The sequence below is a fragment of the Trachinotus anak genome, unplaced genomic scaffold, assembly GCF_046630095.1.
Source record: "Trachinotus anak isolate AG129_WGS33_773 ecotype Australia unplaced genomic scaffold, CSIRO_AGI_Tana_v1 ptg000010l, whole genome shotgun sequence".
In the NCBI taxonomy this organism is placed as follows: Eukaryota; Metazoa; Chordata; class Actinopteri; order Carangiformes; family Carangidae; genus Trachinotus; species Trachinotus anak.
The window spans coordinates 19,178,367-19,202,380 of NW_027273861.1; the positions used below are offsets into that span (position 1 = coordinate 19,178,367).

The following is a 24,014-nucleotide window of genomic DNA, read 5'->3' on the forward strand; positions in this document are numbered from 1 at the left end:
ACCTGCTTGAGAAGGGACTCTCGATAAAAGTGTTAAAAAACAACGGCTGAGAAAGTCTAGGGACAATGAGGCACCAAGGTGAAACCATAGAAATAGAATGGATAGAAAAGGTAAAGATGGCTGTTAACCTTAAACTGACAGCCACAGAAGATCTGATATTATTGTCATGGAAACTAGCACTTGTGTGGAACACAATGTTTACAAAGTTTATTGCTGCTCCGAACATAAATTGATACTCATTTCCAGGGCAGTAGTATCAAATTTCTATGGCGGGCAAGCAGATAACATTATAAACCAGCAGTTATCCTCTCTGTCCACTGTAATTGTATGGATGAGGCAGTTCAAAGGAAGAGTCCCTTGTCTCAAGTAGAGATATGAGAAAAGCTATCAGTTAAACTTATGCTCCCCCATATTTGCTCAACGGGGAAGGGTATGTTAATGCAGTCTGCACGTGTTGCTCTGCCTGCTGTACTGTAGTTGCCTGTGGCTGTGGTGGGCTTGGGTTCATGAGAGAGCCCAACAGAAAGAAGAAAATAGCAGCAAGCTACTATCTGGAGTGATGTCAAACCAATATTCTTTCAGACAACCCAGAAAGTAATAGAAATTAATAAAAAAAATAAAAATAAAAGATCTGACTATTTCCAAAAGACTCAACACAAAAGGAAGAGGACACAAAGTGAGCAAGGCGATGTCAAGCCATTCCAAGGAGAGCTTTTGTTCCATTGCACAGGGGAACAAGTGGCAAAGAGAGAAACAGAGCTGGAACAGGGTGATGAGAGAGGAAGAGAGGAGTGTATCCCATCCAATCAGCTTGCGGTTTACCGGTCAAGAACAAATGCAAAAACAGAGGTAAGGAAATCACAAACACACATCAACAGGTGAAGATGTGCACAGACACTTGAGAGACGCCAAGACAGAAATGAGGCTGGATGAACATAAAGTATTTTCATGCCTGGACTGATCAAAGATCAACGGTGCAGTGATAGGTTCTCATCAGAACCCCCAGTGGGCAGGAGTGAGTGTTGCATGCAACTGGCGCTCTCCTCAGTGACTCTGCACTGTCTGTGTAGCTCTGCTGCCCAGCAGTAACAAAAAGAACGGTGAAGTGGTTGTTCCAAAGCCCCCACAGCCCAGATGTGGGGGTACAGCCAACAAGTCGCACTGGTAGAAACAGAAAATGTGTTAAAAGAGGTCTACTCCCATCGCCATGGCTCTCCTATGTCCCAGTAAAAACTCTCTGGTTTGAAACCCCACAATATCTAACAAAGCACAGCCAGTTTATTAAGAATAAAGGCAGACACTCTGACAGTGAATGTATACATGTATCTCAAATTTTCTATATTCTGTATCATCACGATCCACAATGACTCGCTTAGATCCACCCCTAATCCCATAAATCCAACTACATTTTCCAGGTTCTTTACCATGAATGTATTAAACGTCAATACACAACACCGTTGTTCATCTTTGTGTGTTGTGTAAACCCAAAAGACAGGAATTTCATAGCCTGTCATCCCAACAGTCCTTCAGCTATTGGATATTTGATTGGATAAGCTGTGTGTATTTTCTTTTCTCTACAGCTTGCGCTGCTGTGTGCAATGATATCACTGCTGTTATTTTTAGCAAGCTGGTTTAAATAATTCAGTTGTGTTCCTGCCATCTGTAAAATAAAATAATCAGTGCAGAACTGATATACTGGAATAAATTCCAGGGGTGGGCATGTGAGCACTTTTGGTGACTGCTGATAGGGTTTTTATTTTTGGTTTTTTTTTTATGACTAAACTAAACTCCAAATCCCCCATCCCCACTCTGAATACAGTTCATATGAGAGCCTTGGTGGTGGGAGAACTGACATTTTTTGTGTCTCTGTCACGTGGAAGAAAGTGCACTTGCTGTTGACAAAGGAAAAGCATATGTGAACAAAAGTGAAAGGGAAATAAAGAATCTGCCAAAATTGTCAGTCCAAAAAGACTTGATTTGTTTGACAGTGCTGGGTACACTCATACATATTGAGATAATATAAGATAAAATGAAAAGGTTGCAAAACGGTTGCTCTATCTCAAAAATTTACTCTAGCGCTTGGTGGCTTAATTTTAACCTTGACTGTCCACAAAACAATCAGTTCATAGTATAAATACCACTTTACCTAAGATATAAAATACCATCGTCGTATTGTTACATTAAGGTTAACAAAGTTATGGTCGAGTGCAAAAATATTAAACCATGTGTTTAGGCAAGAATTATACAACACATCAGTTAAGTCAGTTTGTTATGTAGTTCATCAGTTCTGAATCCGCTTTGAACCCTGACCTTGCCTGACAGAAACTCAGGCACAGTTCAAAGGTGAATATGCAGCAGAGAAAAGAAAGTTTAAGAGCTCCAGTGAGAAGGAAAAAAAAAAACACACAACCACATTAGAATTCACTTCAGTAAAGGTTGACAAAGGCACAAAATCCTTTAACTGCTTTCCTGGGGAAAATCACTTTGTTAGCCTACCCACAAAGAAAACAGGAGAGAAGACTGAATAAAGGGTTACATACTAGCTTGCAAGGTCTTCTGCGATATGTCATTTGTGAAGGCTCCAATGCCTTTGATTGAAATGGCTGCCAGGGAGAAGTGGTACTCCGTGTTTGGGCGGAGCCCTTCCACAACATATGAAGATGTGGGTCCAAATGTTTTCTTCATCTGTTGACGGAGAAAAAAAAGTCATTGACAAGTCTGGTTTAAAATGGTTGAACATAAATTCAATGTTTGATCATTAAAATATGATGTACACCTCTCAGTGCAAAAGGCAATGAAATTCAGAATTCTTACCTGGTTACCAAAACTGCCTTCTGTGTAACGGAGTTCATAATTTATAATTCCTTCTTTTTCATAGGCGGGTTCCCAGGTCAGTTCAATGCTGGTGTCAGACACAGCACCAACCTGGAATTTGGATGGTTGACCTGGAACTGAAGAACACAGCGGAGGACATTGTTGCACGAGATGTGAGTGGAAATTAGTAAGACATGAACATTACACATGGGAGAGGTACTGTCCAATTACCAAAGGAAAGAAATTCTTCAGAAAAGATTTTTCTTATGCAGTGATTTCTTCATAAAAGAGCATATTTGTTACCAACAGACTAACATGATGACCACGGTGAGATTTAGCATAAAATGACGAGGATTCAATGAAATAATATTTAAAGGACTAAATTACAGTTGAGTACAAAATGTTTGCGTCCCAATGATAAAGCAATGTTGTGCTTTTTTTGTTGTGGCTGGATGTGCTGCCTTGCACTGGCGTGGATAGAGAGATTTTGCTCAACTCTGAATCAGATCCTGGTGAGTCCTCAGATGTTGGTTCTTTCTCAAATTTGGCTGTTTTTTTTTCACACTGCCATAAACAGACCTTTGTCATCGTTTGCGAGTCTGCAGATGTGCAGGGGAGAAAACTTGTCTCTTTAGCAGTAGGCACATTCTGTTTAAAGTTTCAGAAAATGTGCTGCTGATGCACAAAAACAGCTGAAGATGTTCTTCAATGGTTAAGAAAGTCTGCTCCTTACACAGAGGGCTGCATAACAGATGCAGCACTCTCTGAATTTCTGCATAACTTATTTTAAACTTACTTAACAACAATATTTGAAGAATGCACATGTTCAAATATTACACATGTGCCCGTTGTGTGTAAAACTGCCACACATGAAAGTCAATGAAAGCATTGGAAGCTACATTTCAAAGTCTAAACACCAGTTGCCATTTTTTCATTTGCTTACCTCCTTGCAGTACTTTGACATGGATGGGCTCTGAGAAGGGTCCATCTCCTACAGAGGTGAACGCTAGGACTTTGATTGTGTATGTTTCTTGAGGAACCAGGCTCTGGATAGTAGTGATGATGCTGTCCTGGACATTATGAATCTGCCAGAGGCTCATGGGCTGAGAGTCATCCATGGTGTAATAAACACGGTATCCCTTGATCTGCCCATTGGGTTCCTCTGGCTCTTCCCAGCGCACCATCATGGTGTTCTGGGAAATGATCTGGGCCTGAATGTTTCGTGGTGGACTGGCAGGGGCTTGTTCTCCAGTCCGGGTTTCTACTGGCTCACTGGGAGGACCCTGACCAATTGTGTTGACGGCTGAGACACGGATTTCATACTCTGTGTTGGGGTAGAGGCCACCAATGCTGTATCGTGTAGTGGTGATATCATCCACTGTCTCATACTTGCTGTCTGGGGACTTGGCCCTGTACTGGATGATATAATAAGTGACTGGGTCTGGGTTGCCTGAGTCCCAGGTGATGGTCACACTGGTGGCAGTAGTTTCAGTAACCACAGGGGTACCTGGAGGCTTAGGGAGAGCTGTTATGGTGACAAAAGAGGAAGCAAAGAGGAAATCTTTTATCGTAACAGTGGCTGCTTGAAGAACTTCTAGCAAAAACAAAAAGCTTAGAAATTTCTTCCCAATGCCCCGTGATCATTTTAGTAATACATATTGTAACAGTAGGTTTCTTTACATTTCAAACTTCACCGAGGTTTAACTTCTTCACATACACAGTTATCTCTTACATTTGACAGTGATCTGCGCCACAGCTTCAATGATGCCAAGGCTGCTCATGGCCACGCAGGTATAGTTGGCTGACTCACGGACGCTGTTCAGTTCGAGAACGTTCCTGCCCACTGGCATCTCATCCTCTGGTGTCAAGTCCTCTGAGTTCAGCATCCACTTCACGTAAGGCATGGGCGATCCCACTGCCACACACGTTATGTTCACACTGCCACCGGGCATAATTTCTTGACTCGTTGGTGGAATGGAGAAGCGAGGAGGCACCCGCCGGACTGGGAGAAGGCATGAGGAAGGGGAGAGGATGACAAAAGAGGGCAAGGGAGTCAAAAAAAAGAGAAAAAGAGAGGTAACAAGAGAGGCCGATGAAAATAGACCCTTCTCAAGAAAATACTTAACACAAAAGGTTCAACATGGTAAATGTAAACTAAAACACAAAATAAAAAAGTAGACTTTTCAAAACATAAAAAATATACAAATAATGAGAAGGAACTAAACTAACAGAATTGCTTCAACAACAATATAGATTAACAATAAAGCAACGATTCATAGCAACAAGGTTCCATTGACCAATATTTGACCCATCACAGCACAATTAAAGACACAAAAATCTATTACGAGTTTCTCATCTTTGGAACTGAACTGCTGACATATATACAACTATGGCATAACCTGATCACCAAGTACCAAGGTGTGTAGTAAAGGCTATGTGATAATGCTATCACATAAGGCCAAGGTGGCAACCTGGAACTTCCTGTCCTCTCCGGCACACATGCCAAACAGGAAGTATGCCCTTACAGGCTTCTCCCACAGCACAGGAAGTGTAGGGTTACAGGGCAATTGACCATCTCTACAAGGTCTCTAAACACATTCTAGCTCAAGTTTGCACTTGACACCTGTCTCTACTACCTAGATATCTTAAAGATGAGAAACTTTAATCAGATTTTTGTGGTTTAGGGTAGATCCACTGGACAAAGCCTTATTAAGATCTGACACGGTTCCATTGATAGATGCAGCTATCAGTTTCACAGACAGCATGCATAAATAGACCGAGGTAAATTAAGGAGTAAATGATAACAAAATCAGATATAAAATTGAGATAAAATGCATAGAGGAATATAACTGAAGGGTCGCTAGCATGCCCAGACAAAAGACGATTGGAGAGGAAAGAAGAAATACAAGATTGAGGATAGAGCATCTGAGGAAAGGATAGAAAGAAAGGGAACAGAGGAGCAAAGAGTGACAGCGGAAGAAAAAGAGAGGGGAAGGTTGGAGGAGGGTAAAGGGGGGGTTACCCGCTTCAATGCTGTGTAAACTTTGTTTTTCTTCAGCTAATGTGACAAAATGTGATGGTGGCACATTGTCACATCGCAGTCCCAGTTAACACAAAATAAGTATTGAGGAACAAGGTATGTGCCTAGAAATACATAGAAAAAGAACTACAGTAGTTGTAGCTGGAGAGTCTAGTATCACAGAGTGTTGGAGTCAAGAAACAGAACTGGATCAACAGGGAGTAGAAATCCAGAGAACAAGAAAGAGAGACAGAGGGAAAGGAAAAGAGAGAGGTAGATGAGTAAGGGCAGAATGACAGCAAAGAGAGGGAGACAGGGAGGACCTCGAAACTCATGGATAGGAGTTGAAATTTGAGTGGAGGGAGGTTGATAATGAGTCTGAGAGGCAGAGGAAGGGCGTGAGAGGTACTGTGTACTCGCATGTGTGTGTATGTGTATATACATAGATGTATATATTTTTTGCGTTGGTATAGGCATGAGTGTGCGTGTGTACAGTATGTAAGAGTTAGAAAGTGGAAGAGTATGAGTTAGCAAAAACATTGTGTGTTCATGAGAGGCATCCCAGCAAGCACTTGAGAGATAGTGACATGCAAGAGGTGGCCTAAATGAGAACAAAAAGTGTTTTATAATGCAGGGTTTTTCTTGCCATTGTAAATCTAAAGTGTTTTGAAAGCCTAAACCAAGCTTTAAACATACTTTGAACATAAATCATGAGCGTATTTAAGTTGTGAATTCACGTAAAAGATACAGGCAGTTATGGACTTCCACAGAGGTCCATAACCTGCACTGTGTCTTTCTATGTCTTTCTATTTCAAACAGCTCTTCAACACTGGAGCAAACCACAACGTATTCATCTACTCAACATCAAAATGTTTGTTGGGATGCAAAGAAGGTCAAAGAGAGACAAGGAAAGTACTGCAGATGTAGAAGTAAAAAATGATGAACTAAATGGAAGAGATGACTTAGAGACAGACAGATAGACAAGACAGGAAAGACAGGGACGAGAGACAGGACACAAGGCAGAACAAAACAGACTCAAGCAGCAAGACAGCAGACAAGAAGACAGAGAGTGAGGGATGGGTACGCAGACATACTGTACAGTACGCAAAGGGTAAGGAGAAGGGTTTGGGTTGTCGGAGAAAGGGAAGGAGGAGGAGGAGGGCATAAGTGGGGGATAGAATAAGGAGACTGGGATTCTAAATCCAAACAAAACAAATCAAAACCAAAAAAAAAAGAAAAAAAAAAGAAGACCATGGCTCAAAGTGGGTTTGGAGGTCTCACACACTGGGGCTTAAAATCAAGAATCAACTACACGTCCCCTCCTCCCCGCCTTAAACACTTCAGTGCACCTCAGTGCAAATGTAACTTGGGAAGTCTTGGGTTGGGCGGATGTGACGTGTGTGTGTGTGGGCGGGGGGCGGGCGGGTGGGGTGGGGTGGGTGTGGACTGAGGGGGGGATTCAGAGGTGGGAGGGGGGGTGAGAGGGGCATCAAGGATAGGTAGCATTCCAAAATACACCGTGTCGATCCAAATGGGATTCACATGATCGTTGCGTGGGACAGTCTGCCAACAAACTAAGGGCACAAATATCACCTACACACACTCTGAGGGGATTTTATCTGAGAACTGAGTTGTACTGACCTGAGCATTGAAATGGTCATTAAAATGTACATACAGTACACTGACATGTAGTTTGTAGGGCCAAAGCTTTGTAGCACATAGAAGCAAGCTAACACAAGTCCAAATGGTTAAAACACATCTACTCTTACTGACTTTGAATAGCCATTTCACATCCAGTCACAGACAACAATGCATTTTGCCTTACAAGATTTAATAAAACACTGATAGTCAATTAAAGTTCTAAGTTGAATAAAACCCAGATAAAGAGGTTCTGAAGCTAAAGTTGGGCCTTTGATTAGTCCTCTTCTGAACTATTCTACATGTTTCCTCTCAGTCCTGTAATTCCCTGTTAATGTCAATTATTTTACTACCTTGGGCAAGATGTGACCTGACCTTGAGGGCAAAAAGTTAATTGCTGACCTTTGAAAAGAAAATTTACAGAGTATTCTTCTAAAAATGTCAAATTTCCATAGATAACGATATCACAAAAAATGTCTCTGTTAGAGGCAAAAATGGCTCATTTAAAGAAATTTGTTGTGAAACTTCTTAAAGAGTCATAACTTGTTCTGTCCTGATCTGACTGTAAGAAAAAGTGAATAAAACAATGGGATGCATGATGCATCACAACAGTTATTATTGCATCGTCATGACGTCCGAATGGGAGATAGTTTAAAAAACATGTTGAATTGGAAAAAAAGGGGGAAAACCCATTATATAGAGTGAGAAAATATATCTCTGCTTTCGATTTTGTCAAAAAATGTCTCACTATACAACAAAGGTGAAAGGGCAGCCCATTCCTCACACGGACATGCATGGGTGTGGCTATGGCATGAGTGACATATACAGGTGCGCCCCCATCCATTTGGGCAGACACCAGAGAACCAATACAATCCAAAAATGTCACCCAAGCCCATCCAAGCATGCCATCCATTCCCAAATATAGCATTGTTCCAGACACACACACGCACAAAATCAAATGAAAGGAAACAAATCAAACTGAACAAATCCACAAAAAGAACTAAGTCCAAACAGCATAGACAGTACCAGAGTGCAGCTGTGTTCAACGGAGAGGTATGCATCAATGCTATTAGATGTTTTTCAGCTATGATTTGTCTCTGCTTGAATTTTGTCTCCAATCCAAAAGAATGGTGAAAACTGAATAGGGCGAACAGGGCCTGTCTTTTAGGGGAAACGTTGAAAGTGTGTCTGACTTCTCTCCCTGGGGCTCAGGTCAGCCAATGGACCGGGAGCTGTAGTGGCTGAGTGAATGAGGTTTCCCCACAGGAAGATGTCTCTGTTCACCTTTGAATACCTACACTGTCAGGACAATGTGGAAACTAAGACCAGCCACGTGCCAAATGCTGGTAGCTTTGGCTGTTGCTGGCCAGCGAACTCTGAAATATACTGAGCCAATACACAAAAACTTCTTTGCTTAAAGGCTTCTCGGTACTTGGGAAATGTAATCGAACTACAATTTGGAAAACAAAAACAGTGGAAAGTCAAGGGAGAGTCTACCTGTCAACAGCATGCACCCTGTGTCTGACACATAAATAAATTAAGTCTTTGGTTACAACACAACAAGATCAAGAGCTCAAGGTCAGTTGATACTACAGCACATTACACTATATCCTGGGAGAGAAAATTATACGTCTTAAAACCTTAAAAGAAGACACTTTGGGGGACAACATTAACTAAATGTCAGTGTCACATGCAAATGAGTTGCACTATCATTAAGTAGACATGGGCCTGTATGATATGACTGAGTGTTCAAGTGGGCTGTGGTGTCTGTCAGGTCAGTGGTCCAGTAAGCTCTAAAAGGGTGTGTGCGGCCCCCTCTCTTAGCCTACCATTAAAATGTAGTGCCAGTGAAAGAAAATAAAGAATCCCAATTGCATGGACAGGCTCCTCATTCACAGAGACCAGGAGCCCAGCCGGCCCATTTGGAATTGAGAGAAAATAAAACGAACATATACCTTTCATTTGGACTACTAACAACATATAATCTTGTTTCAAGCCCCAATGTGGAGAGAAAGACAAGAAGCCTTACAGTGGACGAGGTGAAAAGCAGTCGAGATAGAACGCCAGAGTACTGCACTAACGCTAATAGTGGGCGGTGTTGTGGAGGGATTTGTGCCAAAAAACAGAGGTCAGAAGGTGGACATTATCGGCCATTTTGGTGAGGCAGTTTTTGCTGCCCCAAAATGAAGGGGGAAGCCAAAATAATGTGCAGCCTTTAGTGTCACCTTGAAGCTGAGATTACACCCTCTTGCTGCCTGAGGACACAGGCGCAGTATGGAGATCCTTTAGTCACACTTGCTGGGTGAGGCCTACGGCATTTACATATAAGCTGTAGGGGTTGGCCTGTATTAACATACCTTGGCTGCGCCAGTGCTAAACAGTCACTATGGGTGGCTCATCAAAATGGAAATTATTACCTAAAGGAAACTGACAGAGATAATGGTAAGGGTATCTAATAATAGCAAGCAGTGAATTGAGGGGATTTCAGAGTGTATCACTTTTTTTTTGCATTGTCTTACAGGTAGACGACAAGCAGCCAAATGATAATGCAAGTATGTCCCCTCGCTGTGGTGATCCCTTCAGTGGATAATATCAGTCGGATTGGAAAAGGGAGTGTATTCGTGTATTTGCATTAGAATACAAGATAATGAAACTTTTTATGAAAAATAAGTGCAATTCTGATACAACGTAATTTCTTTGATGAGTGGCTATTTCAGGACTCCTTGAGACAAACATCTAATAGAGATGGCAGGATTTTGCTTTGGCCAGTGAGAACATAAGGTGTAATCTAGCTTTCTTTCCCAACGTTACACACAAATGCATAGCAGGACATGCAAGCACATTCAGAATCAGGCAGATACCATTGTAGAAGGCCAAACAGGCACATGCGTACATAACAGCGCAGTCTTTCTGCATCAGTGTTATTCATAGGACTGGGAATTATATATAAGGAGTGAATGTAGACATTGTCAGGTTTTCATTATGCTCTGTTTCTTTCAGCTGGATTGTGCCATACTTTGTGGACCCTATTTTATCGAGGGCAGCAATGACAGAGTACTGACTGGTGGTTTTTGCAAACTCTGCTGTTACAGTTACAGATAAAAAGTCTTTTGACAGCCAATTGGTGCATAGAGGAGTTGGAAATTAAACCCTCATTTGCATCTGGAATAAGTTCTAGATCAGAAAGGATGATTATATTTTTGAGTAATGACTTGCCTGGGTGCAATTTTCACCATGGTGCAAAGAGAAATGGCATGGATGTGGTAGACTGGGCCGAAAATATCAGCTATATTCTACATATTCTCAAAGGAAAAGTTGGCACACTGATCATTTTTGAGGGGGTTTGTCTTGCTAAATTTTGGGCCTCAGTGTGGCTCATAGAAACTCTTGACAAGCAAAAAGGCTCAGGGCTCAAAAGGCTCAAAGGCTCAAGGCTCAAAAAGCCATGAAAAAATGACCAGTGCAAACTCTCTTGTTGGCTTGCGCATATCCGGCAGGTAAATAGTAACTTTAAAGGTGCCTTTATGCAAGATATAAATGGAATACAAAGGTGAGTCTTGGTTAAAATAGGCAGATTCCAGGAGTAAATTTGATGCTGGGTACTGATATGGGCGAATAAAGGTTACAAAAGCACAAAAATTGCTAATTTACTTTTGGAGCAGTAGTCTTTTTTAGATACTCTACACAGATCAGCCTAATCCCACGGAGATCAGCACACTTCGACAGCCGCGCATACAAAAACTGCCACTCTAAGACGAGAGTGATAGGGACAAAGTGTGTAATCTCTTCTACCTCGAAGAATGATATGCCTGATCTACCCAGACTTGTTGAGCCACATCTAATACCCCTCACCAAAAACCTTCCCAGTGTTCTGCTGTAAACTTTACAGGGAAATTCACTGCAGCACGTGAAACGAGATTCAATAAAGATCTGATTCAGCTGAGTACGTCTTAGAAAACCTGGTGCACGCGCTGATGCTCACATGTAAGTGTAACACCATAAGCGATAACGGGCAGTTAGTACAAAGCTGGCTAAAACATAAATCAGTGAATGTTGCATCGATCTCCAATTCATTTAGCACTTTTTTCTCATTATTGTTGTAGGATTACAGCATGAATGCTTAAAAAAAAGCTACTTGTAGTCCATTTTGAGAATCTTCATTTATTTAGTCACGTCAACCTGTAAATCAATTCTATTCTATGAATGTGTGGGTGTGTGTACGTGTACAAGGGAAGGGGAGCTTTTGAATAATAAATTATAATTTGATTGAATGTCATGACTGCGAGGGAACACAAACAGCAGTCACTCAACAAAACCAATCACATCTAGCTGCCGCCATTTGAAAATAAAAGTATCTTTGAGCACCCGCTAAGCAACAGCAAATGTGATGTTGAAGTCATTATATTGTTATTGATCCACACGACTGTAAATGGCATCCCTTAATGGCTGCCTGAATCACCATGGAACCCAATCAGGCCCAATCAGGTCTAATTTTTTTCAGTAATGGATCTCTATACACGAGATGACAGGAACACTGGCTGTATACACACTTATTATTTCATTCGACATTTGCATTTGCACTCCGAGACTCAAGAAGCAGAGCAGCATCATTTTGAAAAAGAAACACAAATCTCACAAACAAATGAACCACAAAAAAGACAAACATTTTTTAACTGAAAAGTAAGATTAGGAACTGAACTGAAACAAAAGGAAAACACACAAACACAACACCAACCACAACACAAAAAATAAACTGAGTAAAGGAAAGCCAAAAAAACAGGGTTGTATCAGGGGAAACACTTGTAGTGAAACCAAAGAAAGAGAAGGAATCAATTGAACAAAACACAGGGAATGCAGAAAGAAAAAGACCATCATGGCCAAAGGGATTCTGTACAGGCATGCAAGCGCAGTTACATTCTCCCATCATGCAACAGGTCCTGTTATTTCCACGTGCTGGGTTTCCATGACAACACGTGCAAGAAAGCTTTTAGGTGCAGAAGCAATACCAAAGGATGCAAAACGAGAAAAGGCCCCACAATGCAAACATAAAAGTAAATTAACAAGACCCGAGCTACTCGGGTTTGCTTTCATCATTTCTTCCTTGGAAATAAATAAAAAAAATTCTTTCATAATCATTTAGCAGTTTGGATTAACTGATTAGTATTTGTTCAAATTAGTAATGAATCGAGCTCTGTAATAGGCAAATAAAGCTAAAAATTTTCAACATGTTGAATTTTTTTTCAAATGTGGGTTAAAAAAAGTAAAAAAGAAAAAACACACCAACCTTCTCGAAGCTCTGAGGGATGTAAAGGGGTTGATGCAGAACACAATGACATGAGGAGAAGAGAAAAATAGGGGAAACACAGAGAGAGTAAAAAAAGCCACCTCAAGGTGTTTAGCTGCAGCTACATTTCCCTTTTCTTTAATCTTTTTTTTCCTCTTTTTCCCTTGTCCCTGCTATCAGTGACACCCGTCTTGAAAGTACACTTGCCTGCCCCACCCCCTCCCCCTAAAATAAACTTTGAACCAAAACAATCAGATTCACCCCAGTGGCCGCACTGTCGCCTGGTAAGAAAAATATAGTGAGGCGCCACTGGAGTCAAATCAAGCGTACCATACTCATAATTCAAAATTTCACAAGCTCCTTATAGCCACAAGGACAGGCTCCTGTGGTGGCTGTATTTGCTTTTGTTAGAGAAGAAACCAAATAAAGAGAAAATAAAGAAAAACTAATGAGAGATAGAAAATAAAAAAAGACACAGTTTGGGCTGAAATTAGCAGCTGCAGTTCAAGACAGTTACAGTAAATGTTGTTAGAAGCCAATCAGTCAGCACAGTCATTATGGTTTCTGTTTGGGTAGTTGTCTCAATTTGCCATGGTAAAGTATGCCCGATTTATATACAATTTAGGACTGTTGGTTTTTTTGTTTTTGTTTTTTTTGAAAGGCGATCCCTACCACAGCTGCTAATCTCGAGTGCATTTCGCTTTGTGAACAAAACATAGTCAACATCAAGTATCAGAATTGATTGACAAAAGTTAACTGAAAACAGACAAAGGTTGACACCATCAAGGCATAACAAGTGTGTTACATAGTGTGAAAGTACCTGAGTAAATATGACCCTTGTGTTCTCTTTTAAAAGCATGCTGATGGAGCCAGTGTTCATGGAGATTGCATGAATTGTTGGAAATGATATCAGGGTATTTGCTGTGTGTTTTTTGACCAAAGAAACTACTAAATATCCCAGTGCTGTGTCAACATAGTGTTCCCAGTATAGCTATTTAACGATTCCAGTAGAGCTCTTGATTGTAATTTGCATGTACCTTCTAATTTCGACCATGCTGTACATGAACAAGGTGGATAGGTACTTGACATTAAGTGTTACTGCATCACAGTGGAGACAGCATGAGCCTCCAGGATGAATGCTGGCAAGAAGACACACTAATCTTGATGAACTATTTTTTGCTCTGCTCACAGCTGAATTTTTCTTCCCTACGCTGCTACTTCACAGGGTATGATAATAGCAATAATAATGAAAAAGCAGCTCCCTGACCCATTTTATAATGTCAGAGTAGTGAATTATTTATTGGGAACAAAGTTATTTGGTACACAGCAGAGGGAACAAACTGAGTAGATACCGAGGCATCTTTATTTAATATGCACAATATAAATAATACATGTCAAAAATGCATCTGCTTCAATTTATTAAAGCTCCCTCAACTGGGATTCATTGCCATTTAACATTAGTGGTAGAGGGTAGGCTTTTGTCTTCATTGCCTGTTTCCTATGAAACTCAGTATCCTCTGTGACTGATTGTTTTTCATATCTCCACTTTGCTGGAACATGCCAGCCAAAATTACTACTGACTGTAAAAGGCTTTAAAGATAATACCCCAAAGCAGAAACAGGGGAATACTATGGATTTATGCTCCAGAACACCATGAAGAAAAGTAGAGGAAGTATACTATTTATAATCTATGCGACAGAACATTTTTTTATGTTATACAGAACAGCTGACTGTGTTAACAGTCATTTCCTATTAACTCCCCACAAGGAAAACATTTTTTACCCCCAAATCTGGAGAAGGCTAAGGGGTTAAGATTTTGATTGATGGGCATTAATACCTCGCCACCCAATCAAAATCAAGACTTACCGTTGTGCTCCTGTACCTGAAAAAAACTAATCAAAAAGAAGTCCTTCCCGACTCTTTTTGGGTTCCATAAGTTTGGCGCAGGGGGAAACATTTTATAGGGCACACAGTTATAGGTAAAAGGCGTCTTACAACCGATAAAGTTAAGACATACGGCTTGTTGTGCTACACATTTCCTTCCGAGTGAGTAGGGGAGGGCATTGAAAGACAAAATGGAGCATAACATCATAACAGAGAAGAACATTAGTTGGTCAATTATAGTTTTACATTTGGAAGTTTCAGTGCATATGAAATTACATTTATGGGCAGGCAATACTATCAATGCTAAAAGATTTATATTACTTGGGTAACACTATTTTGCAAAATACATTTTGTGCATATACAGCTGGGCTAGAATGGAAGCAATTATCATTTGTTAAGCTCAACAGTAATGCCACTTAAAGCTGAGCTGCACTGTGCATTTTAGTTAGAATGGGTGGATGTTTTTTATTTTTTATTTTTTTGTCCTGACTCTAGGGCCGGGTTGCTCCCTACCTCGCACATAAAGGTTAGCAGGGGACGAGTAGCGCACGCCTTCCACATTAGACGCCACGCACTCATACTTCCCCTGGTCTGTCTCCTCGCTGTTCTCGATCTGCAAGGCACCTGGGAAATGACAAGATTCAACAAAGACAAAAAGGGAGGGGGGAGGGAGAGAAAAAGACAAGAGAAGAGAGACAGAGAGAGAAAGCAGAGAGGAAATGATTAGTCAACCTGTCAGTGACAGTGCATGAAGGAGTCAGACAATCTTCTTAATGGAAGGTATCTTGAATTTCTCAAGCCCATTTCGTCAAGAACTGTTTCTCTCTGCAGTGCTAATGCAGATTGCCATGAAAAACTGGGTTTGTCTCCAGCCTCAGCCATACACAGATGAAAAGAAACTGTTGAACTGTTGTGAACTGAACCAGTCGCACTGAAGTTGTAGTTATGTTAGTGTATGCAACTCATGTAAGATGTGAGAGCCCTTAAATAAAACTGCTAATGGGACAAAGAAAGGATGTAAACGTGATGACATATGATGGAGAAGGATGCTGAGATGTTACTGTAAACTGAGTGAGGTTAACAAATTCTCCTTTGCATAGCACTCACCAAGGGAGAGCCTGTGTGCGCTGGGGGAGGAAGGTCATGGGAAACTATCCTTACATATAGTTCATGTCCAAATGAACACTGGCATGGTGCATAATGCAGCAGCTCAACCCTCCTGCAGTTGCACACCTCGAAGAATTTCAAACTGCGAAAACTTCCCATCACATCCAAGAGACATCTTATCCTTACATTATATCCTGTAAACATACAGTATATCTATAGGAACTAATACATGGATCTTATTTATTTATTACTCTTTTCCAGTGATGTAAATTCACTAATTTTTAAGGTTATTGTGCTTTATATGAACCCCTTAGGACTTATGTGCTGCAAACAGACTGTATATCTTATCACGTTCATCAGATTTTATCTCTTATATGTGCAAATAAACTCAACCTAAATGCTTGGCAACAACATTGGAGAGGGGGATGGAGGAGGGAGGTGAAACAACGGGCGTCAGATCATTCCTCGTTAGAGCGCTGTTGACGGCGCTTCCTGATGATATCATTAGGGCTTCTGGCTGGCTCAGCAGACAGATTGCAGCCCAGGCCTCCCTGACAAACACAGCACCATCGCTCGTTAGCATTTAGCCAGGAAGCATCAATACGCCAGCCGCTGCCCAGGATGCTTTGTAATATACCATAACCTACTCCATCACATCAGCTAGCGGAGTGAACACAATGTTGTACAAGGCTACTATTCTGGAACATTGGTCTAATAACGCTTCTCAGCTGTCGCACAAATGAGACTATCGATCCTGCTTAATTATAAAGATTAGTCACGCTTCCACCTTGGACAGGGCCTAAGAGTATTTTACACCTCGGAGTCAGTACAAAGATATCTACTCTTAAAAAAAGAAAACAGACCTGAAGCTACAACGATCTATATTCTATTTTTTCATTTCTTCATTTCTCTCTGTATCTCAGATCATTCTCATCCCCCAGAGGGAGCTGTTCCTGGCACACAGCTCACGGACCAAATGAAAATGTCTACCTGCAGAGTGCAGTTGGTGGAGTCTTTGCGCCGCGTTTATGCAGAGATCTGATTTGGATCTGTTTGATGTGAGCTTGGAACAGCAAATGCCAGCCCGGTGGCAGGTGGGTTGGAATGTGCTCAGAAGCCTAGCTCCTCAACATGAGGGAGACCACAAAGTAAGGACTGTGTGAAGTTCAATTCCAGGTGGACAGTTCCAGGAAGCTCTGCCAGCGGCTCGTCAGCCTTGTTCCCTGTGCTGAATTATAAAATCTTTGCAAGGCTAAATTTGAAGTTGGTGCAGGTTTTTTCTTTTTCAATGCTTCTTAAATAATAATGTTGAAAGGCCTGTGGTCAGCCAAAGGCCCCTTTTTGTTGACTTTTTGTTGCCACCAAACAGTTAAATCACAAGAAATGTTCTACTGTATATTTCATATGTTTTCAATCCATGTCTGCCAGCTGCTCAAAGTCCGTAGATCCAAATGCTTCCAACAAATACAAATGTCTCTATCTAAAAATAATACTTAAAAAATGTCATCTGAAGGTCAACAAAATACAACCACCAACATGCGGAGGGGTGACAGATAATGAGCCAAACAACATCAATTGAGAGCCAATTAAAACCAACACTGGCTGCTGTGAATTGCACCTCCTGGTGAAAGAGAGAAAAACAGAGGAAACTTTGAAGGGAAAGAGTCAGTTTCATCTGTTCCCGCCAGCTTTGGTGGAGGCTCCTTGCTAGGTGGTATTATCTATTGTTTCCAATCCCCTACTGGCTTCATTACATATTCTAGCTATTATTTCAAAGTGGAACTGTGAAGAACACATAAATACTCCCTCCACTTGCGGAACACAGGGAGAGGGAGAACAAGTGAGGTAGGGGAAGAAAAAAGGCAGGGGGAGCAAAGACGGCGAGATAGGAAGGGGAAGCAAGAGAAAACAAATGTAGAGGAAGAATGAGAGAGGAGGAGGAAAGGAGATTTATTCTTATTCATATATATTTCTTATTTTCTGCTCTAAAGAAAATAATAAAACCGTATGTTTGACTCTTGTAATGAGCACAGACATTATTCTTGCCCTTGTGAAAATCTAGGTGAGTTACAATTCATTTTGAACTGGATTCACAATAATAATAAAAATACTGATGAATGTAACTGTACTCACATGGATAAGATTAGATGTGCATGAACACATGTTTGATAAAGGAAGCCTGGTGAGAAAGCTTGAGAAGCAGAGGAATGGGGGAGGCAAGAGAGCGCAGAAGAAATCACAACTTCAATCTATTTTGAGATTCTTTATGCTCCTCTCTCCACTAGATTCACACACAGTGGAGATGCAATGTCCTGCTGGTGTTATGCGTGTTGTGCCACACTTTGAGAGTTGCTGTGTCCATTGCTACTCTTGTAATCCCTGCTTTGCCTCCTGTAAACCACAAAGAAGTTAATTTAAATGAATCTATCCCATTCATTTAATCACTAATTTCTGTAACCACATAAAGGAGTAAAGCGTCTTTATGTTTTGGGTGACTGGACAGTCAGTTTTAAACCTGATAATATTAGTATTTATAGACAACAGACCTCTAAATCCAAATGAACCCTCTTTGATACCCTATCTCCAGAAAGTGCATGTGCATGTGCACACACAGAACAAACTTCACCCTTTGAAAACCATTGTCACCAGCATGCGTCTCTACCCTGCCATTTCCTTTTTGTCATTTTTGAAAGTGACTGCACTCTCTGTGCTTTGCATAATTGTGCTCCTGCCTGCCTGTGGCTCACCAGAGTGCAAGTGGCCATTGGCATTTTTTTTTTTTTGCTTTTATCAGGAAAAGAGGAAACACAAGGAATGAAATAAATGTTGAAAATTATCTTTCACAAGCACAATGAAAAGCACAGCCTCAGTTCGTTCACAGAATGGGCATTTACTGATAAAGGCTTGCCCAGTGAAAAAATTAAATGGCCACACTGTGCTTATGAAGCGAGACATATATGGGGCCTAATGGCATGTCCTCCTCTGTCTAGCTATGAAGTCTTATCACAGATGCAACAATTGCAATAACTACCATAGACAAGGTTGTTTTCTTGATTTCAATTGGTAATTGTTTGAAATATCTTTTCACTTGACTATAGATTGTTGCATAAAATATTTCATCTTTTACTTGCAAATTACTTTTGTATTAATTATCTATTACATTGCAAGTATTTGAGTGAATTCTACTCAACTTGCTACTTATCTATCTATCTTGCCCAAGGACACTTAAAAAGGACACCTGAAAGTTGAAGGACACTGTGCGAGCTGTTGTGAGACATGAACCTAAGACTGGAGAATGTCCTGGGACAGGACAGTCTCTCGATCCACTTAGTAAACCACAGAAAGCACCGACCCTGCTGAGTAATAATTCATGTTTTTCTGGGTCAGAGGAGAAAAGTGTTTTTTTTTCTTTCTGTCTAATTCCATGATATATCCAGCACCACTGGGATCCAAAAGAAGAAAAATCAGCAGCTTCAAGTCAGCCAAATAAAGTCATTGATAATAATGAAATCACTTCCATGTGGACCAATTAGTTTCCATCTAAGTCAAAGTGACCCTTCCTGCACACCAACACTCACAACCTCCAATCTCCACTGCTGCCCACTCATGGCTGTCTTGCAGCATGTTCACTGTCTTCATCCATTCAATAAAGAAGGCTGTAACGGGCACTGGGTCTTGGACATTTGTCCTAGCCGTGACAGCTGCCCTGGTTAACAGCACTGCTTGCCGCAGGGTGGTCTGATGAAGAGCGTTGAGGTGCCAAGGTGTGATAACAAAGAAGACTGTCTGGGCACAGTTCAACAAACACTTGCTTTTGTAGGCCAATGTGGATTCTGGGACAGGCATTCTTGTACAGAGGCTGGAGTGGATATTTTGTGGGAGCAATCTTCAGTATAATAAATGTCAACATTTTCTCACCAAAACTTTGCAAGGATTTAGATATGTCTTGAAGGCAGGATTACCCACCTGGCAGGAGAAATGTTTCTAAAACATTTCCACAGGTTTTCAATGACCTTGCTGTAACTGTAGGCTAGCAGGAAATATCATATCGGGCAATATCTATTTTAAGCAAAACATCACTATCGACAAACCCATATATAAATTTAATTTAAGTTTTAGTCTAGGTTCTTGTGGATGCGGGAATGACAAGAAGGGAAGGAAAAGAGTGAGAAGAGAAAAAGATGGGGGAAATCAGAAACTCAGATAGGGAAAAAAGAAGAAATGAATTCATGAGAGGTGCAGTGAACAAAAAATAGAGAGAGAGAGAGAGAGAGAGAGAGAGAGAGAGAGAGAGAGAGAGAGAGAGGGAGCAGAACAGTCAGAGAGGGCTGGGAAGAAGACTTGAAGAGACAGACAAGCACAGGAAAACAGAAGGACAGATGAGGGGATAAAAGAAAAGCTGGGAGGGTACGGCACAGATGATTAATTTCAGAAAGTGCCTGAAGCCGTGGTCTACCCACCCTGGTCGCTGCTTTGTAGCAGATTTGCCGTGCCCCCCCCCCCCCCCCCCCCCCCCCCCCCGTCCTATTTGTGTAATTCAATTAGTGTGCTCCAGCGGCCTTGATTGATTTGTTTAGGCGATCAACAAAATGGCTGGCCAAGTCTCTCTCTTTCTTTTCCTCCCTCCTGCTCCTTCCACAGCCCACTCAGGCATGCCGGTGGCACACTGTTCTTTTCATCATTTTATCTCTTGTTTTCAGCTCATGTCTCTCATTTGTCCCTCACTTCTCATCTCCTCTCCTGTCGCTTTCCCTCCATCCTCTCATCCAAACACTGCTCACTAACGCTCTACTACAGTGTAATTAAAAAGTCAAAATTAGCGCATTGCTGTATAAGTGGATACACACTCAAAATAATAACCTTTCCAGGACATGAACTGAACTCACTGAAGTGCACAGAAGAATGCAGTATACAATACCTATATAGTTTTTCAGCACACTTACTATTTTGATCAAGAGGAATTGTTGCAAAAAACATATTTGCTAATACATTACTAAATATAGGTAGATGTTTAGAGATGCATTGTGAAAGGCTGTCAGGCCACATCTGTCCTGGCTGAAAACATTTAAAAAAAAATGGTAGCAAGCAAATTGAAAGTAACAAATTTCACACTGCATTTGTATTCTCATGCATCATGTATAAATATCAAAAACCTCACAAGGTGTTGCTTTATACAACCTAACCACAGCTCTCCCGTCGTTGTTGTATTGTTGAACATCAGTTCGAACAAGTTTTGCAACTACAGAGGGCGACACCACGTGGGAATGTACAGATTTTAGCTGTGAACTCGCAGTTCTACTAATCCCACCAATAAGAAGACTGCTAGTGTGACCAGTGTGTAAGTCTGGACTTATAGTTATCTCTCTGTCTCTTTCCTTCTGTCCGCATTCTGGCTGTCACCCGCGCACGCTCTGTCACCACCCCAAGGTCATTATACTGTGATCGCACCAGCATGGGGCCCCACGTGTGATGCCATTGTTGTCAGCGCCCATCTGGTGGCTTGTAACGCTCCCATGAAATCAGTAATGAAGCAGGTAGGGAGCCAAGCTACCTTTATACCTATCGTTTACCTCTAGGCCAACACCTGGGTGGCTTTGTATAGAAGCAGATTTTACATTATGGGAAGCCGCCTCTTACGAGGAGTGATGTAAAATGACTCGGCAGAAGGACAACAATGTGTAACCTAAGGCTTCAAAAAAATCTCAATTTTCTAGATTGGAAAAGTCAGTTTAAAGTAGATGAAAGTTTGCATTAGTGCGAACATGAACCTATGCAAACAAAGTATTTGTTTCCTTCTTAGACAACTTGATCTCAAATACATTTGCGCCTCTCTCCAGCTATGCAATTCGTTTTTCTCTCCACATAAGCGCCGTACACTCCTGATAGCGAGTCAGTGTTGGCATGTGCGAAAGTGGTGGGGAGAAATCGCCTTTTTCAGGCTGCTTATCTCATTATGCAAATGCAGAGTTCATAAGTCACGCCTGCTTTTGTTCGCCAGAATGTGATTTATGAGACCTTCTTATTCACAGAAAGGAGATGTGGGGAGGGCTGGGTTTGACTATGTTAGTCATGAGTGAGGGCATTAAAGGAGTGAAGGGTTTGAATTTAGTCTAAAAACTCAAGACGTTCATGGAGATGCTTGACAACATGCCACTGTCTAGAGATTTGTGCCATATATGGCATGTGTGAAATGGTTGTGGATGGAGGACCTTAACCTTACGGTAGGTGCTCTATTGTCAAAAGGGATTACCTCCTTTCCTGTACCAAACTGTGATTGTGAAAACAAAAAGCATTTATTCCACCCCCTTGAATATGGGGAAATACATGTCAAACTGAGACATTCACTTACCTGCTCAGCCTGTGCAACAAAAATATTTTGCAACAAACACACAGAATCACACTAAATAAACTGGGAGAGAACGCTTCAGCAACAAAGCCTGCTGGATAATTACAAGTGAAAGTTAAATTGTCCGGGGAATTGGAAGAAAAAAAGAGGAAAGAGATATAATTATTTTAACAAAGCTCTTGTATAATTCATCAGAGTCACGCTTCTTTACCATTGTCATTCCTTCCCACCTTGATATCCTCCAGTTCATCCTCTGACATTATAAATGCTGGTTATGCAGTGGTAGAAGGATGTAGGCTACAATGTTACTGTTTTGGAAAAACGGCCACTGCACCCACCACCCTGCCTAGTTTTGTTGCTGTGCCGCAGGGTGATAGGGAGGTAGGGAATTAAATCAAGTGTAATTTATGCCGACTTTTTTCCAGACATACCATGAGGACTCTGGAAAGTGAGGAGGTGCATTAACTTCCGCAAGGTGGCTATTGCTCTGTTGGTGCACAGAAGTTTGAGGAGGATATCAAAGCAGAGAAGCAGAGGGGCGAATGGGGGTTGCAAAGATTGTATTGAACAGTATTCAATAGTCTGGTCTTATCAACAAATAAGGTCATCATCACCCCCAACATCCCATCACCAATCCCCCACCCTCCAGCCCTACGTCCATGTCCAAACAACTTAAATGTCAGAGGTACAAAGCAAACTGCCCTCCCTCCCTCTATTTCAACCTTCCCAGTCTGGCCGTATCATAACCAGTTGGCAGCAAAACCTGAATTGCTCAGTTATGTTCTGACACTGATTATGTGGAGGAGATTGTAGGAAGGCATGAACACAGAGCACCAAGAGAGGTGGAGGAACTGCACATTAATGATGACATGGGACATGGGAGTGTGACACACATATGTTCACGCGTACAGAGATCACAGAACAGAAACACAAATGAAATATTAATGTTAGTGGAAATGAAAGAGGTTTGTCATTTTTAAGAGGAAAAGCCCACTTGATATTCCCCAGATTTAGACAGTTAGGTGGAGTTAGGAGCGGTTATGTCTGGTTATGTGTCAGTTGAAGTCTTGTTCCATTTTGTTTTTTCCTTTTTTACTGTGATGGTTAAACGTCTTACCTCGTATCGGGGTACCCTCTGGAGGAGACACAAAACGAAGACACAACATCAGTTTAGTTCAAGGTTAATGTTAGTAATAGTTAGAGGAGTTATTTGGGTTGGTAGGTGGATCACTGGAACTAGATTATCAATCTCTTAGGGATTTTTTCATTGACAAAAACAAACAAAAAAAAAACAAAACAAAACAAAAAAACAATACCTCTCACTGCTGGTATCACAAAGGAATGGGAGGTCTGAATGGCTGGCACACTCTGTTGCCTTATTGTTCTCTTTTTTCCCCACCCTCCTTAGACTTATCAAGAGAGGAAACAAAATGCTTCATCTGCAGAGCTGAAGAAGCTCGAGGTCTTGATGCGCATTTTATCTGGGCTGCGACCTGAGATGATAAGGCTGAGTGTGAGAGGTCTGACCTTAAGATGTCATGGATAGCTCCAGTGGTCCAAGCCCTTTCCCGGCCAATTGACCTTGAATATTGAGGTCAGTAAAACAGCTAGGGTGTCACTACTCTCTACTGGGTATCTGCATTAGTATGGAACAAAGTTGCTGAGGGACGAATGGAGTCTCCACTCAACTAGAATTTCAGGCTGTCCCTTCAGGCAGACACAAGTTAAACCAAGCAGATTGAGGTTCTTATTTATCCTACAAGTCGTAAACCTGCTTAACTGTGACAGATAGACTCTTCATCCTTCCTCCCCGGTCATCCAGTCTCTCGCTCGCTGTGTTGTTTCATTTCACTGAGAGTTGTATGTTTTTCTATTCCTTGTTTACTGTGTCTGTATTGTGTTATAAGCCTGACTGCAAGCCA

The 24,014-nt window shown here is 41.3% G+C and overlaps 1 protein-coding gene across 8 annotated transcripts in view; it reads right to left on the reverse strand.

The window, feature by feature from the left end:
* ptprsa (protein tyrosine phosphatase receptor type Sa) overlaps positions 1-24,014 on the reverse strand; it is a 229,007-nt gene that overhangs the window by 62,486 nt on the left and 142,507 nt on the right. For all 8 annotated transcript variants that reach the window (XM_071485975.1, XM_071485973.1, XM_071485974.1 and 5 more), the window contains 5 exons: positions 15,153-15,263; positions 4,547-4,816; positions 3,758-4,339; positions 2,815-2,951; positions 2,541-2,685 (listed from right to left, as the gene is read on the reverse strand). In XM_071485975.1, the coding sequence (XP_071342076.1) occupies positions 2,541-2,685; positions 2,815-2,951; positions 3,758-4,339; positions 4,547-4,816; positions 15,153-15,263 (1,245 nt within the window). The remainder of the gene's footprint in view (positions 1-2,540; positions 2,686-2,814; positions 2,952-3,757; positions 4,340-4,546; positions 4,817-15,152; positions 15,264-24,014) is intronic.